The 13,752-nt window shown below is 52.3% G+C and overlaps 1 protein-coding gene across 1 annotated transcript in view; it reads right to left on the bottom strand.

Annotated features, from left to right (window-relative positions):
• Positions 1 to 13,752, bottom strand: part of CATSPERD (cation channel sperm associated auxiliary subunit delta) — a 56,841-nt gene that overhangs the window by 15,367 nt on the left and 27,722 nt on the right. The window contains exons 9-15 of the mRNA XM_032883709.1: positions 12,096 to 12,246; positions 11,106 to 11,201; positions 9,800 to 9,882; positions 7,451 to 7,627; positions 3,022 to 3,135; positions 2,176 to 2,265; positions 1,103 to 1,161 (exon numbers count right to left, since the gene is read on the bottom strand). Coding sequence (XP_032739600.1) covers positions 1,103 to 1,161; positions 2,176 to 2,265; positions 3,022 to 3,135; positions 7,451 to 7,627; positions 9,800 to 9,882; positions 11,106 to 11,201; positions 12,096 to 12,246 — 770 coding nt within the window. The remainder of the gene's footprint in view (positions 1 to 1,102; positions 1,162 to 2,175; positions 2,266 to 3,021; positions 3,136 to 7,450; positions 7,628 to 9,799; positions 9,883 to 11,105; positions 11,202 to 12,095; positions 12,247 to 13,752) is intronic.

The raw sequence follows: 13,752 nt of genomic DNA, 5'->3' as shown, positions 1-13,752 counted from the left end.
TCTAATGGCCAAGTACATATAAAAATTGAGTGATTTTATTTTTTTTAATATTTTATTTATTGATTTTCACAGAGAGAGATCACAAGTAGACAGGCAGGCAGAGAGAGAGAGAGAGAGAAGCAGGCTCCCCGCTGAGCAGAGAGCCCGATGCGGGACTCGATCCCAGGACCCTGAGATCACGACCTGAGCCGAAGGCAGTGGCTTAACCCACTGAGCCACCCAGGCGCCCCAAAATTGAGTGATTTTAAAACAAATTCACCATAAGTGTGTGAGAGAAGAACATGCATTCTATATTAATAACATACAACATACTTTGCTTTTTAACTTTCTATTTATGTTTTTCAACTTTGCTGAGGTAAAACTGATAAATAAATTGTAAGACCGTTAAGGTATATAATGTAATTATTTGGTATCTGTGCATTTTGTGGAAGGATCCCACCCCCCAACACACCCATCGCCTCACATATTTACCTTTGTTTGGGGGTAGTGGTGAGAATATTTAAGTTCTACTTTCATAGCAAATTTCAATTATACCATACAGTGGTACAAAACTCTAGATCTAGAATTAAAACTTTTTGAACTACATACTCTGGGGACCTCCTGGGAGTGGAATTCTGCAAGACGTGTTCTTCCAGGAGTGGATTATTTCACTGGGCAACTTGAATGTCCTCAAGGTTTGTCCACATCGTGGCAGATGGCAGGACGTACTTCCTTTCTAAGGCTCGGTGACGTCCCCTTGTGTGGATGGATGCCATTGTGTTGATGCAATCATCTGTCTGAGGACACAGGGCTGGCTTCCATGTTTAGGTGACTGTAAATCACGCTGCTATGAAGACTGGTGTGCAAGCATCTGTTTGAGTCCCTGCTTTTGTTCTTTCCGGTGTAGACCCAGAAATGGGATTGCTGAATCATATAGTAATTTTAGGTTTAATTTTTTGAGAAACCCACCACTTAGAAACTGTTTTCAATTATTCTGGTCTTATTGTCCTTGGAGGGAGGGAGTCTGGATCTTGGCCCCGGGTTCCCAGTCCCCGTTAAGAGAACCCCTTAGATAGCCTGGGCCACCCCTTCCCCACTCCGGTCTAGGTGACCGACAACATACCTGGAGGTGAAATTGGGGTCGGCTCTGCCCCAGTGGTGCTGCTGCTTCAGGGAAATGTTCTGTGGAATCAAGGGCAAACAGGCATTGCGACAGTGGGACAGCCTGCGGCCGCGCACAGTCAGGGCTCGGGGGAGCTGAGGTAGGACAGGGCCCTGGGAGGAGGAGCCTAGAGAGCATCCAGCCCTCTCCTGATTCTTTTTTTTTTTTTTTTAAGATTTTATTTATTTGACAGACAGAGTTCACAAGTAGGCAGAGAGGCAGGCAGAGAGACGGGGGTGGGGGGGGGAAGCAGGCTCCCTGCTGAGCAGAGAGCCCGATGAGGGGCTCGATCCCAGGACCCCGCAATCATGACCTGAGCCGAAGGCAGAGGGTTTAACCCACTGAGCCACCCAGGCACCCCAGCCCTCCCCTGATTCTAATAGTACCACCGGTGAAAGACTTCTAGAAGCTTATGGAAATGACCACCCCAAGGCCCTGCATTACCTTGCTGCCTTTGTCTGGAGGACCTGTAGTGAGGGGTGACTGTCTTCCCTCTTCTTTAGAAGGTGGCAAGGACTGGTCCAAAGGCTCTGTCGTGGTGGACTGATGCCTCGCCCTTGCCCCCTGGAAACCTCCCAACCCCACCCTAGGCTTCTGGCGTCGAGCACAAAGCCAGTGGTGCGACTGGGAGGCCTGGCTTGTCCCTGTGGACCCTCCAGACTCCTATTTGGCTAAGCCTCTCCTGGTCCCCCAGGTCACCTCCATCCTGATGCCTCGGTTTACCCAACCACCTACACTTCCCCAGGGCTGTGTTAGGCTCCCTGCCATGGCCTCTGAGCTTATCCCCGTGACTCCTTAAAGACCTCACTTGTCCTGGGAGACTGCTGCCTGCCTGGGGGGAGGGGCCCCGCTGTGTCCTCTCCAAATTCCCCAGCACCTTACCCAGCTGTGTGCTGTGTGCAAGGAAGGAAAGGAGGGAGGAAGGTCAGGCCGAGGAGTGCCTTAAGGTGGCTGCAGTGGGCTGGGTGCCCACAAGGTTGTGCCCTTCCTCATGTGCACCTGGGGCTGGGGCGGGGTAGGGGGGCGCAGCTCACCAGCCTGTGTTTGGTGTTCCCGTCGTAAGTGTAGCCGTCCTCATAGATGATGGCCTGCAGGCCCAGGGAGTGGGGGTTGCTCACCATTGCCTGGCAGGGGCCGGAGAGGAGAAGCACACACAGATGTTCTGGGCTAGTAGGCACAAAGGGGTGCCACTGGCGGGGGGGTGGGGAGCGGGTCTCATCCACACGTATCCTCGTGCACCTTCCCACTGAAAACCAAGCTTGCTCTGCAAAAACGGGTGCCCCTCTGATTCCCGAATGTGCCGCACTTCAACTACTCCCCAGCTGTGGCCACACAGAGACACAGCTGTGCCTCTGCAGACAGCCCAGAGCTGCAGATCCCTGACCCAGAGGCCCGACCTGCACAGGAGGAGCTGGGAAGGAGAGCCCGAGATAAGAGCCCGAGATAAGAGCCCGAGCCAGCCTGGGTCCCCTTCCAGGCACTGGTCCCGGCTGGCTGGACGTTGTCCCATGACCTTGCATTAATCGCCCCACCCCCACCGTTTTCAGCTCTGTTACTTATACCGGGGGGGTCCAGGCTTAGACATTTGGGCTTCAGGTCCGGGGAGACCCACTGTCTCTGGAGCATCTCCTGCTGCCTGAGGGAAGGCATGAGTCAGGCTCCGGCCAGACTAAGAGGAAGAGGAGCTTATGGGAAGCGCAGGGCAGCCCCGGGAGAGGCGGCCAGACAGGCGGAGGGTCACTGAAGAGCAGGACAGGGCATGTCTACGAAGCATCCTGAGCGAGGTCTCCCCCTGGGGACCCCAGGGGACTCTGAGAGCCTAGGGCCCTGGGGAGCCCCCGGTCTCAGGAGCGCCCATCAAACGCGGGAGGCGGCCTTACCAGCGGGATCAGGGACATGCCGGGCCTCGGGATCATCAGGGCGGTCAGCTCCAATTTGCTGTTCATGTCAATGGTGTACATTTTGCCGTCAAATTCTCCTTCCAGAAGTTCCGCCTGGGCAGAAACGCCGAACAAATCCATGAATTAAACCAAACTCCTGTTCCCAAAAGCAGAATGGACAAGCAGGTGGGAGGCCTTCAGTGGTCTCCCCCAGGGATGGAACTTTCCACTCTGTCACTCATGCCAGTGTCTTCCCGGCTAGATCCTGCAGGCCCCCGAAGACCCGAGGTCCACCCCATCACCCCACCGCAGGGCCTCCTCTCTCCAGAAATGCCCCCTCAACACCTGACTTTTTCCACAATCGCTTTCTTGCTATGTGTGCATCCCTAGGTGATGGGACTTAGTCCTGCCCATTTTCAAACGTTGTTCTCTCGAAGGCTCCTTCAATCTCCAGGCCCCCCGCCTCATCCCTTTCTTTCCATTTCCATGCAGCTTTGAAGCGCCCAGGAAGCTGGACCTATAGATTCCCACAGTCTGGATTTTCCTGGCACAGGTAGGCATGTTTGCTTTGTGCTCAGAGTTTCTGGCAGATCAGTAGCTGGATCCGCTGGGCTTGGGTTGGATCGCGTTGGCAAGACTCAACGGGTGGTTGATCCTCCATCAGCAGTGCCTGGGGCTGGCCGCCGCCCTTTCTGATGTTGGGGTTGCCGCAAGACCACATTCTATCATTTTGTCTGCACACATTTGCCGGGGGAGTTTTACAGACTCTCTCCCACTTCTACTTTTTGCCAACCCATTGGAAGAGTTGCAAGGGAAGATGGGATGAAGGCTTGCATCTTGCCTTTTATTTACCCCATGTTCAAGGAAACGGATTGGCTTCCTGCCGTCCTAGCAAGGCAGCCAGCCAATGAGATGCTTCTTGGAGAAGCGGCTGATTCCAGGTCTGGGTTGGAGAAAAGGCCAAGAGAACCTGGGACTTCCTGCCCTCGCTACAGGACTGTCGAAGTGGATCCTATCTCCCGGCTAATATGGTGCCTGCCAGGCTTCTCCACTACCAAGTGACTACTCCCCCTTTCCAGACTGTTGCCTGTGCGCACATGACTGAGACCAGTCCAGCCTCAGGCGGGGGGTTAAACTCCTCTAGGAGGGAGTGTAGGCAAGCACATTACTCAGAGTTCTTCTGTAGGTGGGATGTGTCTCTGCTCCTTTATTTACTCAGTCACTTATTTATATCCCTGTGGACTCAAATTATCCAACTAATTGCCCCAGCTTTCTCTTTTTAAACTAAATTAAATTTACTTATTTGACAGAGAGAAAGCATAAGCAGGCAAAGTAGTAGGCAGAAGGAGAGGGAGAAGCAGGCTGCCCACTGAGCAGGGAGTCCGATGTGGGGCTCAATCCCAGGACCCTGGGATCATGACCTGAGCCGAAGGTAGACGCTTAACCAACTGAGCCACCCAGGCGCCCCTGTCCCAGCTTTCATCCATGGGCTTTTTGCTGTTTGTTTTAGTCTTGCTTTTTGTTTTTCGTTTTTGGTTTTTGTTTTGGAGTAGGCTGCACACCCAACGTGGAGCTCGAACTCACAACCCCAAGATCAAGAGTCACACGCTCTTCCAGCTGAGCCCGCCAGGCCACCCATCATCCATGGGTTTTGTTATGCTATGTAGTTGCTGTTTGGGTGCTTTGTTTTTTTGTTTTGTATTTTGTTGTCATTTTTGGTGGGATTTGGGGAAACTTCTTGCTAGAGGCACAGCCACCTTCCTCAGAAGAGTTCAAGGGGCCCAGCATTTGCACAAAAGCCTACTACTGCTCGCTCTCAATCTCTCTTTTTCTCCTCCATGTGTGCTTAAGACCAGCAATTTCCAGACATGGGATTTCAAGAGCCCACAAGGAAATCCCCATGGCTAGGGATGGATATTTTAAAGTGGCAAGTCAAGAAAACAAGAAAAAAAAAAACCCACTCCCATCTATCAGCACCATCATTTCACAAAAGGGCATTTTAATAAATCGATATCCTTGGTGTGTGGCGCAAACACTTTCATTTTTTTCTCAGATCACTAAGTGCCATGGATTCAAAGGCCATTTGGAGATGGACACCCTGAAACCTCTCTGTGACTCTTCTGCAGCCCTTCAGAAGGGGAGTGGCCCGGCAGACACAGGACACCGAGTCAGCTGGGCGCCACGGAGCACAGCACTGACCTTATTTCTGATTCCGTGGATTTCAGAGCATTGAGAGATGGGATGAGGTTGCTGGACAGGGCAGACCCGAGATGGCATTTCCTTGGGAATGTAAATGGGTGCTGGAAAACAGTCCAGGGTTGCCTCAAAAAATTAAAAGTAGAGCTACCTACCCTATGGCCCAACAATCCCGCTTCTGGGTGTGTATCTATAGGAAATGAAATGACTGTCTTAAAGAGGTATCTCCTCCCATATTTACTGCAGCTCCGTGTCAAGACATGAAATCAACCTAAGTGTCCGTGAGCGGATGAATGGATTAAAATTTGTGATATGGGGGCGCCTGGGTGGCTCAGTGGGTTAAAACCTCTGCCTTCAGCTCAGGGCATGATCCCAGAGTCCTGGGATCAAGCCCCACATTGGACTCTGCTCTGCGGGGAGCCTGCTCCACCCCCACCCCTTGCCTGCCTCTCTGCCTACTTGTGATCTCTGTCAAATAAATAAATAAAATCTTTTTTAAAAAAATAAAATAAAATTTGTGAAATGGGGACACCTAGGTGGTTCCTTCCATTAAGCATTTGCCTTTGGCTCAGGTCATGATCTCAGGGTCCTGGGATGGAGCCCCGCATCGGGCTCTCAACTTGGTGGGAAGCCCGCTTCCTCCTCTCTCTCTCTCTCTCTCTCTCTCTCTCTGCCTGCCTCTCCACCTTCTTGTGATCTCTCTCTCCGTGTCAAATAAATAAATACAATCTTTTAAAAAAGAAATGAAAAAGCCAAACTCATAGATACTGAGAAAAGATTGGAGGTTGCCAGGGGTGGGGGGCAGAGATGGGCAAAATGGGCGAAGTTGTTCAAAAAGCTACAAGGGTTCGGTTGGAAGATAAAGCGGTTGTGGGGATGTCACGCCCAGCGCGGTGACAGCAGGTAACAGCCCTGCACTGCGCACGGGGAAGTGCCAAGAGAGGAGACCCTGAAAGTGCTCATCACCGGTAAAAAGCAATGTGTGATTCCGCCCTGGGGACAGTTTAAACATTCAAAGTGAAAGAAATGGTGTTCTCCTGCACTTCTGACCCATGGGATTGCCAGGGTCTGCGGGAGTGGATTCGGGAGGGGCCCCGAGATGCTACCGTGCTACTTCTGTCCCGCGGCTGGTCCCCTCCCCAGGGTATGCGCAGTCCCTTCCGCAACCAGGTCCTTGGCTCATCCTTGGGCAGAAGGCCTGGTGGACTGACGTCATCGCTATCCGAAGGTGTGGACCCTGATGGGCTCACCGACCCAGCCCTGCGATTGGCGCGGGAGTGGGCCTATCATCTCCCCTGAGCCAATGAGATGCGGGAGACACTCGAGGGGGGGCGGGGATTTCTCAGGGCATCTGCAGAGCTCGGATGAGAGACCCTGTCTCTTGCCCGGGATACTGTGCGAGGCTGCCCGTCTGCACCTGCCAGCTCGATGCCGCGATATGAGAACCCAGGGCTTCCCAGCGGCATCTAGATGGATCTTCAGGGTGAAGCAGGGAACACCCCCGCAGGCAGGGTGGACAGATGGACAGGAGCTGCCTCCTTGCTGGCCTGACCCGAGATGCTGAAATCAAGCCTCGCCGGAGGTCTTCCCCCATCAGACCTTCTGGCTGCGCGGGGCAACAGTTGCTTTTGCGGCGTAACTCCATTCGATTGGGACTTTCTGTTACTCGCAGAACGAGTCAAAATTGGTGCATCCATGTTTCCATAGTTCTAGAATTTCCCCCCGCTTTGAGCGAGGGTCAAGGCTGACCCCAGGGCTAGGTGGAAGCCTTGAGCCCCATCAAATCTCCCTCTTCAGAGCTCTCTGGTCAGATTCCGGAGAACACGGCCCAGTTCCTTTGCTGGAGGAGGAAGCAGCCCCCGCAAGCACATCATTTGTTTTATCCTCTTCCAAACCATTGTTAAGGGTTGGCCGGCTTCCTTATTACAAAGAGTCTACGGAAGTGATGTATGTTTCTGTCCGAAACAAGGGGCATGAAACCCCCATGAGGCGAGGGCGTGAGCCTTTGGGGGCAGTGGTGGCTGGCTGTCAGATTCAGTTGTTTGGGTGAAATTCAGGAATAAGTGCCCGTCCTGTCCCCTGTTTTCCCCCAGCAACACCCATCAGGGCTTCAGGGCGTGGTTACCAATCACAAATGCCCAGCTCTGGCTCTGTTAGGTCTGCTTTTTTTTTTTTTTTTTTTTTTTTGGAAAGAGTGCCCAGAACATTGATCCAAACAGCAATGATCACATACTTTGCAAACGTCAACTTGGAGTTGGGGATCCATGAGAATTGCCTGAATGTTTACAGAGCACTTTTGGAAATCGAAAGCTGGAAACATCAAATCGGGGACTGGGGTCAGAATTTCCGTTCGCCCCACATCAGTGAACATCAGGGCTGCATCCTGGGACCAGATGTTTTGGCCTGCAAACTAAGAGGAAAGCGATTTCAGGAATCAGGTCATTCTTTTTTTTTTTTTTTTAAGATTTTATTTATTTGACACAGAGAGAAATCACAAGCAGGCAGAGAGGCAGGCAGAGAGAGAGAGGGAGGAAGCAGGCTCCCTGCGGAGCAGAGAGCCCGATGCGGGGCTCGATCCCAGGACCCTGGGATCATGACCTGAGCTGAAGGCAGAGGCTTAACCCACTGAGCCACCCAGGTGCCCGGAATCAGGTCATTCTAAGTCATTTTTGAGGACGCCAATTTTACCCTATGTTTCAGGTTTAAAGAAGGCAGACCAAACAAACAAACAGAGAAAGAAAATCATCGGCACACTTTGTGGAAATACCTGCTCTCCAGCTTCATTCATTCCTTGGTGATGAATAATGGAAACTCCATCTTTCCTCAGCAGAGAGGATAGGCAGGAACTAAGTCTAGACTTACGCACAGGTCCTAGATGGCTCTGGAGAGTCGGGACGAAGGCTACAGACCCTCACCCAGAAAACGCCCTGGGTGTCAGAATGTCAGGGTGAAGGCTTCAAGGAGACGGCCCTATATTCCTTGTCCTATCCTATGCCAATGTCAGGCAGCCTTCTGGAACAACAGTGTTTGCAGCTCAAGCAGCAAAAGGACCAAAGTAGGGATCATCACACGTAAGGACTTTTCTGGCTCAGCTGCTGATGAGCTAAGCGGCCTGAGGAAAGAGGCAAACTTCAGTTTTTCCTCCCTTGTAAAAGTTGGATGCTATGCTCTCCTTCCTGGGGCTTTGTGAGAATGAAATAGAAACAGATAGGCATGATGTCTAAGGTAGTGTGAAATGACCCCTCCCTGCCACCACTTCCTACCTCTCTGTGCCTCTGTTTTCCAGTCTGTCCAATGGGGACCATATAAGGCTCTACTTCTTTTCTTTCTGGCTTTTTCTTATTTTAAAGTTTATTTATTTATTTATTTTTAGCCCCCCACCGGGGCTCAAACTCATGATCCTGAGATCAATAGTCACATGCTCTCCAACTGAGCCAGCCAGGCCCCGCTAAGGTTCCACTTCTTAAGATGCTGGTTGGGATTGGGATGCCTGCGTGTCTCAGTTGGTTGGGCCTCTGCCTTCGGCTCAGGTCATGGTCCTGGGATCCTGGGATCTGGTCCCGAGTCGGGATCCTTACTCTGTGGGAAACCTGCTTCTTCCTCTGCCTGCGTTTCCCCATGCTTGTGCTCTCTCTCTGACAAATAAATAAATAAAATCTAAAAAAAAAAAAAAAAAGATGATGGGGGTGCCTGGATGGCTCAGTGGGTTAAGCCTCTGCCTTCGGCTCAGGTCATGATCTCGGGGTCCTGGGATCAAGCCCCACATGGGGCTCTCTGCTCAGTGGGGAGCCTGCTTCCCCTCTTTCTCTGCCTGCCTCTCTGCCTGCTTGTGATCTCTCTGTCAAATAAACAAATAAAATCTTTAAAAAAATGATGATTGGGATTAAATGAGGGATCAGGTGGGAAACGCTCAGACTAGCATCTGCCGTCTTCTCGGGGCTCAATAGGTTTTAGCTGCTGTTGTGATTTTCACAACCAGTAAAATCACTACTAATGTTAAATTTTTTCAATATTAATGTTAACTCAATATTAATTAAGTTATTACTGTTATTGAAGTACTATGATTGTTTCAATAACTAGAGTGATTTCTAGCCTTCAGAAAAAGGACAGAAGTTTGAGACTAGCAGGGCGCCTGGCTGGCTCAGTGGGTTAACCATCCGACTCTTGATTTCAGCTCAGGTCATGATCTCAGGGTTGTGAGATCAAGTCTTGCTTTGGGCTCTACTTTGAGCGTGGAACCTACTTAAGATTCTCTCTTCCCGGGTGCCAAGGTGGCTCAGTCATTGGGCACCTGCCTTCGGCTCAGGTCATGATCCCAGAGTTCTGGGATTGAGCCCCACATCTGGCTCCCTGCTCAGCGGGAAGCCCACTTCTCCCTCTCCCACTCCCCCTGCTTGCGTTCCCTCTCTGTCTCTCTCTATCAAATAAATGAATAAAATCTTTTTTAAAAAATTTCTCTTCACCTCTCTCTCTGCCCCTGGCCCCCACCACCTGCTTGCTCTCAAAAAAAAAAAAAAAAAAGGTTTGAGAACAATACCATTTCCTCACTGACGGGTAACAACACTACTTTGATTTTACCTACTTTGATTAGAGAACTTGACAGGATTCCCAAGCTGCCATAATACAAATTGTTCTCCTGGGCTAAAACTGCCAGTTCATATTCATCTAGGAAAGACCAACAAGATGGAATGAAATTAAAATGAGGTTGTTTCAATGGACAAAAATATAAAAAATAGAAGAAGTTTATTATAATTTTTTTAAGAGACAGAGAGTGAGCGGTGGAGGGGGCGGTGGTGGCAGGGAGAGAGGGAGAGAGAGGGAGAGAGAGAATCCCAAGCAGGCTGCACGCTCAGCATGGAGCCCGATGCACGGCTCAATCTCATGACCCTGAGATCATGACACAAGCAGAAATCAAGAGTCAGACGCTTAAGCAACTAAGCCACCCGGGTGCCCCAAGGGACTTCAACTGTACTTGGGATATATATTTTTTAAAACCTTTAAAGGACCATGCACTACTGGTTTAATTATAAGAGCATTTTATATCACGGATCTCTGTAACTCTAAGTTACTTTAAACAGCTACAGGGACACAGACGGTAGGATGTTATGGGATGATCAGCAAACAGGGGAGACACTGACTTAGCACCCAAGTGACCCCCCCAGCGTGTCCCACTCTCTGCCTCTAAGTTTGTAGCTCAGGAGCTGTGTGAGGAGAAACACTAGTCAGGCGAAGCTCGTCTTTAGGGATAGCAGTGGGACAACAATGGAGCAGCAAAGAAATCCTGAGATGCTCTTTGCGATGGCTTGAAATGTGTCCCTTCCAAAAAAGGTATGTAGCAGTCCTAACCCCCAGGACCTCAGAAGGTGACTGTATTTGGAGATCAGGTCTTTAAAGAGGTGATTAAGTTAAAAGGAGGCCATCGGGGTAGGTCCGAATCCAGGAGGACTTGTGTCCTTGTACAAAGGGGAGGAATTTGGACACAACCGCGCACAAAGGGATCGCAGTGTGGAGACACTGGGGGGGGGGGAGGTGCAGCTATCTATAAGCCAAGGAGACAGACCTGGGGAAGATCCTTCCCTGGAGCCTATGCCCAGAGTGCGGCCCTGCTGACACTTGATTTCAGGACCATCTGCCGTCCTAAGGCCCCCAGTGTGTGGGCATTGGCTGCAGCGGCCCCAGGAAGCCAACATCCCATCCCCATTCTACCTCACGGTGCAAGAGGACAGAAGTTTATGCCGGGAATTGTTCTCGAACATGGGATAATCACGTCTGGGTTTGGGTTTAGGTTGGTCTGGTTCGGTTTTGGCTGGACGGGGTCTAGCGGGTCAATGGTTAGCAAGCCCCGCAGAAAGCACTTCTAGAAAACTACTCATAGGCAGGGCACGCACTGGCAGCAACGCTGTGGATGGTGATGTTGGCTTCAGAAATGGACGAATACAAGATGTTCGGTCCTTCTCGCACATGGACAGGGTAGACGAGCTGACCTGTGAGACGACAGAGCGGAGTCACGAGGAAAGGGACCCCCCACTGCTGAAATGCAGAGCGATCCCGCTGCCTGCCCAGGCCTTGGTGAGGGACTCAAATGATACCTGGTGGGGGAAAGCACCGAGGCGCAGGGCAGAAGGCGCCTGGGTTCCAGAAAACCACCCCGTGCGCCCCCATGGGACAGGAACGTGGCACATCAGCTGCAGAGCTCACGAGAAAGGCTGTCTCACTGCGGGAGGCGTGGACGTCACGGAATGCCTTTCACTGTATGGGTAACATATGTAAGGAAGGAGAGCTTCTCTAACGAGCTCTCCAAATGGACGGGCCAGCCCTGAGCCCTTCTCTTGCTCGGGGGGTAGGGGGGTGGGGGAGGGCGGCGAAGAGGGTGGGGGTCGATTGTGTTCAGGAACCCTGGCTGGTGCTCAGAGTGGGTGGTCTTGCAGACACACCTGTGCCCAGGGGTCCCCGACAGTACCCCTTTCCTCCTGGGGGAGGGGGGGCTGCCTTCTGCTTCTTGTCTCATTCTTGCTGGCGGGTATTGCTGGGATTCCTCAGCTAGGCCAGCGGGAGGAGCTGTGCTGTTTCAGAGTTCTCTCTGGCCAGGGGAAGTCCAAGCGGGGACGCTGACCTTGGTGCCAAAACAAGGCTTGTGGTTCTTGGAGGGAAGACTTGGGCTCTGCCCTAGGTGACTGATGGACGACTTTCAGACCCTGCCCAAGTGGCCCTAAGGACTCCAGGGGGCAGGAAACTGGGGCAGGGTATGGGCCGGGGGGGGGGCGGAGGGGAGAGATGGGACACAGCCAGGACTGCCATCCAGAATGGGCGGGTCCCCGTCTATAGGAGGTAGGAGAGAGAAAAACCAGCCAGACGCCCAGAGCCTGGGCCTGGCTCACCTGAGTTTCTGGAAACCAACAGGCTCTTCTCAAACCAGAAGATTAGAATGCCTTTCTGGCCTGGGGTGATGAGGATGCTCAGGGTCCCGTTGTAGTCGAAGGGCAGCCCAAAACTGCTGTTCAAGGGGTGTTCTGAGTAACTGAACCTAGCCTGAGAGGAAAGACCACGGAATGTGGGAGAAGGAATCACGGGCTCAGCGGTAGCAGGGGTCCACGAGTTGGGGGCTTTGCTCAGAGACTTCCTTCAGACCTTATAATCTGGGCTGGTGTTCTCAGTTTGGGGCGGCCCTGCCCTCAGGGGACACTGGACGATGTTCCCGGGGCGATAAGAGGGAATGTCAGGACTGGGGGTGCTCCCGGGATGGCGTGGGGGGGCTTCTCCACACCCCACAGTGCGTGGGGTGGCCCCCAGACACAGAACTCGTCCTCGTTCAAGTGGGAGGCTGAAAAGCCCTGTCCTCTCCTTCTGGGCTGCCAGACACACAGCGCCCAGGGCAGGATGGATGGCGCTGGACCCCCAATGTGGCCACCTCCCGGACACGGTGGTGGGGAAAGAGGGGTAGTTAATTAGGGGGTGTAGTTAGGGGGCACCTCAACGGACCTTAGGCTAGGAATGCAAACGTGCAGGGAGTGGGCCTCCAAAGCCCGCAGCGCATTTGCTACCCCCCCCCCGTCCCAGGTGTGGACACGCCAGCCAAAGCCCACAGTGCGTCTGCCCACCCTCCCAGTGTGGACACTCGCCAGCCAAAGCCTGTGGGATTGCGGGTGGGCAGCCTGAGAAATCGTGCACAGATGGTAACCCTGGACTCTGCGGTCACTCAGTCACTCAGGAGCAGAGCAGGGCCCCGGCACTTGATGCTAATGAGAGCACTCTGGGTGGGGGTGGGACCCAGCACGTGGTCAGAGGGTGGGAGCTTCCACCCCGGAGGTCAGCCCAACCTCCCTGAAGTTTCCTGACAGCGGGGCTCCCCTGAGCCCCCAGAGCGGCACATCCCACCTACGCAGGGTGTAATACCGTACTTGACCTTTTTCTGCCTTAATATTTTTTCTTCAAATGCAGTTTACATGGACTGACTCCTCTACTTAACTTAGTCTTACTCTAAATAATGATACGCGTGAGGTCACAGGTGTCAGGTACTGATCTTCTGGATACCCATGAAAATAATCACTAACAAAGAGTTCAGCGTGAAGCATTTAACACAGTCTTGTGCATTGTCAGTGAAAGTACACCGCACTTTGTATCTTATCCTTAGTGTTCAGCACAGTGCTTAGCCCCTCTAGACACTACTTAATACTGCCAAGTGCATGACTGAATGAGCAGATGAAACGGGGAGGAGGGTGGTGGTTTGTGAGTGGGAAACAGGCACATGGATGAATAGGTAGGTGGCTAGATGGGTGAATGGCTGAGTAGGCAGGTGCACGGGTAGGTGGGTGAGTGGATGGATAAGGAGGTAAATGGATGGAGGGAAGGTCGAGGGAGGGATGGATGGACAGATGGATAAGTAGGTCCGATAGGTGGGTGGGTGGGTGGATGGATGGATGGGTGGATGGGTGGATAGTTGGTTGGATGGATGGATGGGTGGATGGTTGGTTGGTTGGATGGATGGATAGATGGATGGATGGATGGATGGATGGATAGTTGGTTGGATGGGTAGGT

Source organism: Lontra canadensis, unplaced genomic scaffold (genome assembly GCF_010015895.1).
Source record: "Lontra canadensis isolate GAN:19392208 unplaced genomic scaffold, GSC_riverotter_1.0 scaffold88, whole genome shotgun sequence".
In the NCBI taxonomy this organism is placed as follows: Eukaryota; Metazoa; Chordata; class Mammalia; order Carnivora; family Mustelidae; genus Lontra; species Lontra canadensis.
Note: the sequence above shows the minus strand (reverse complement) of the source record. Positions and strands in the feature narration are given on the sequence as shown.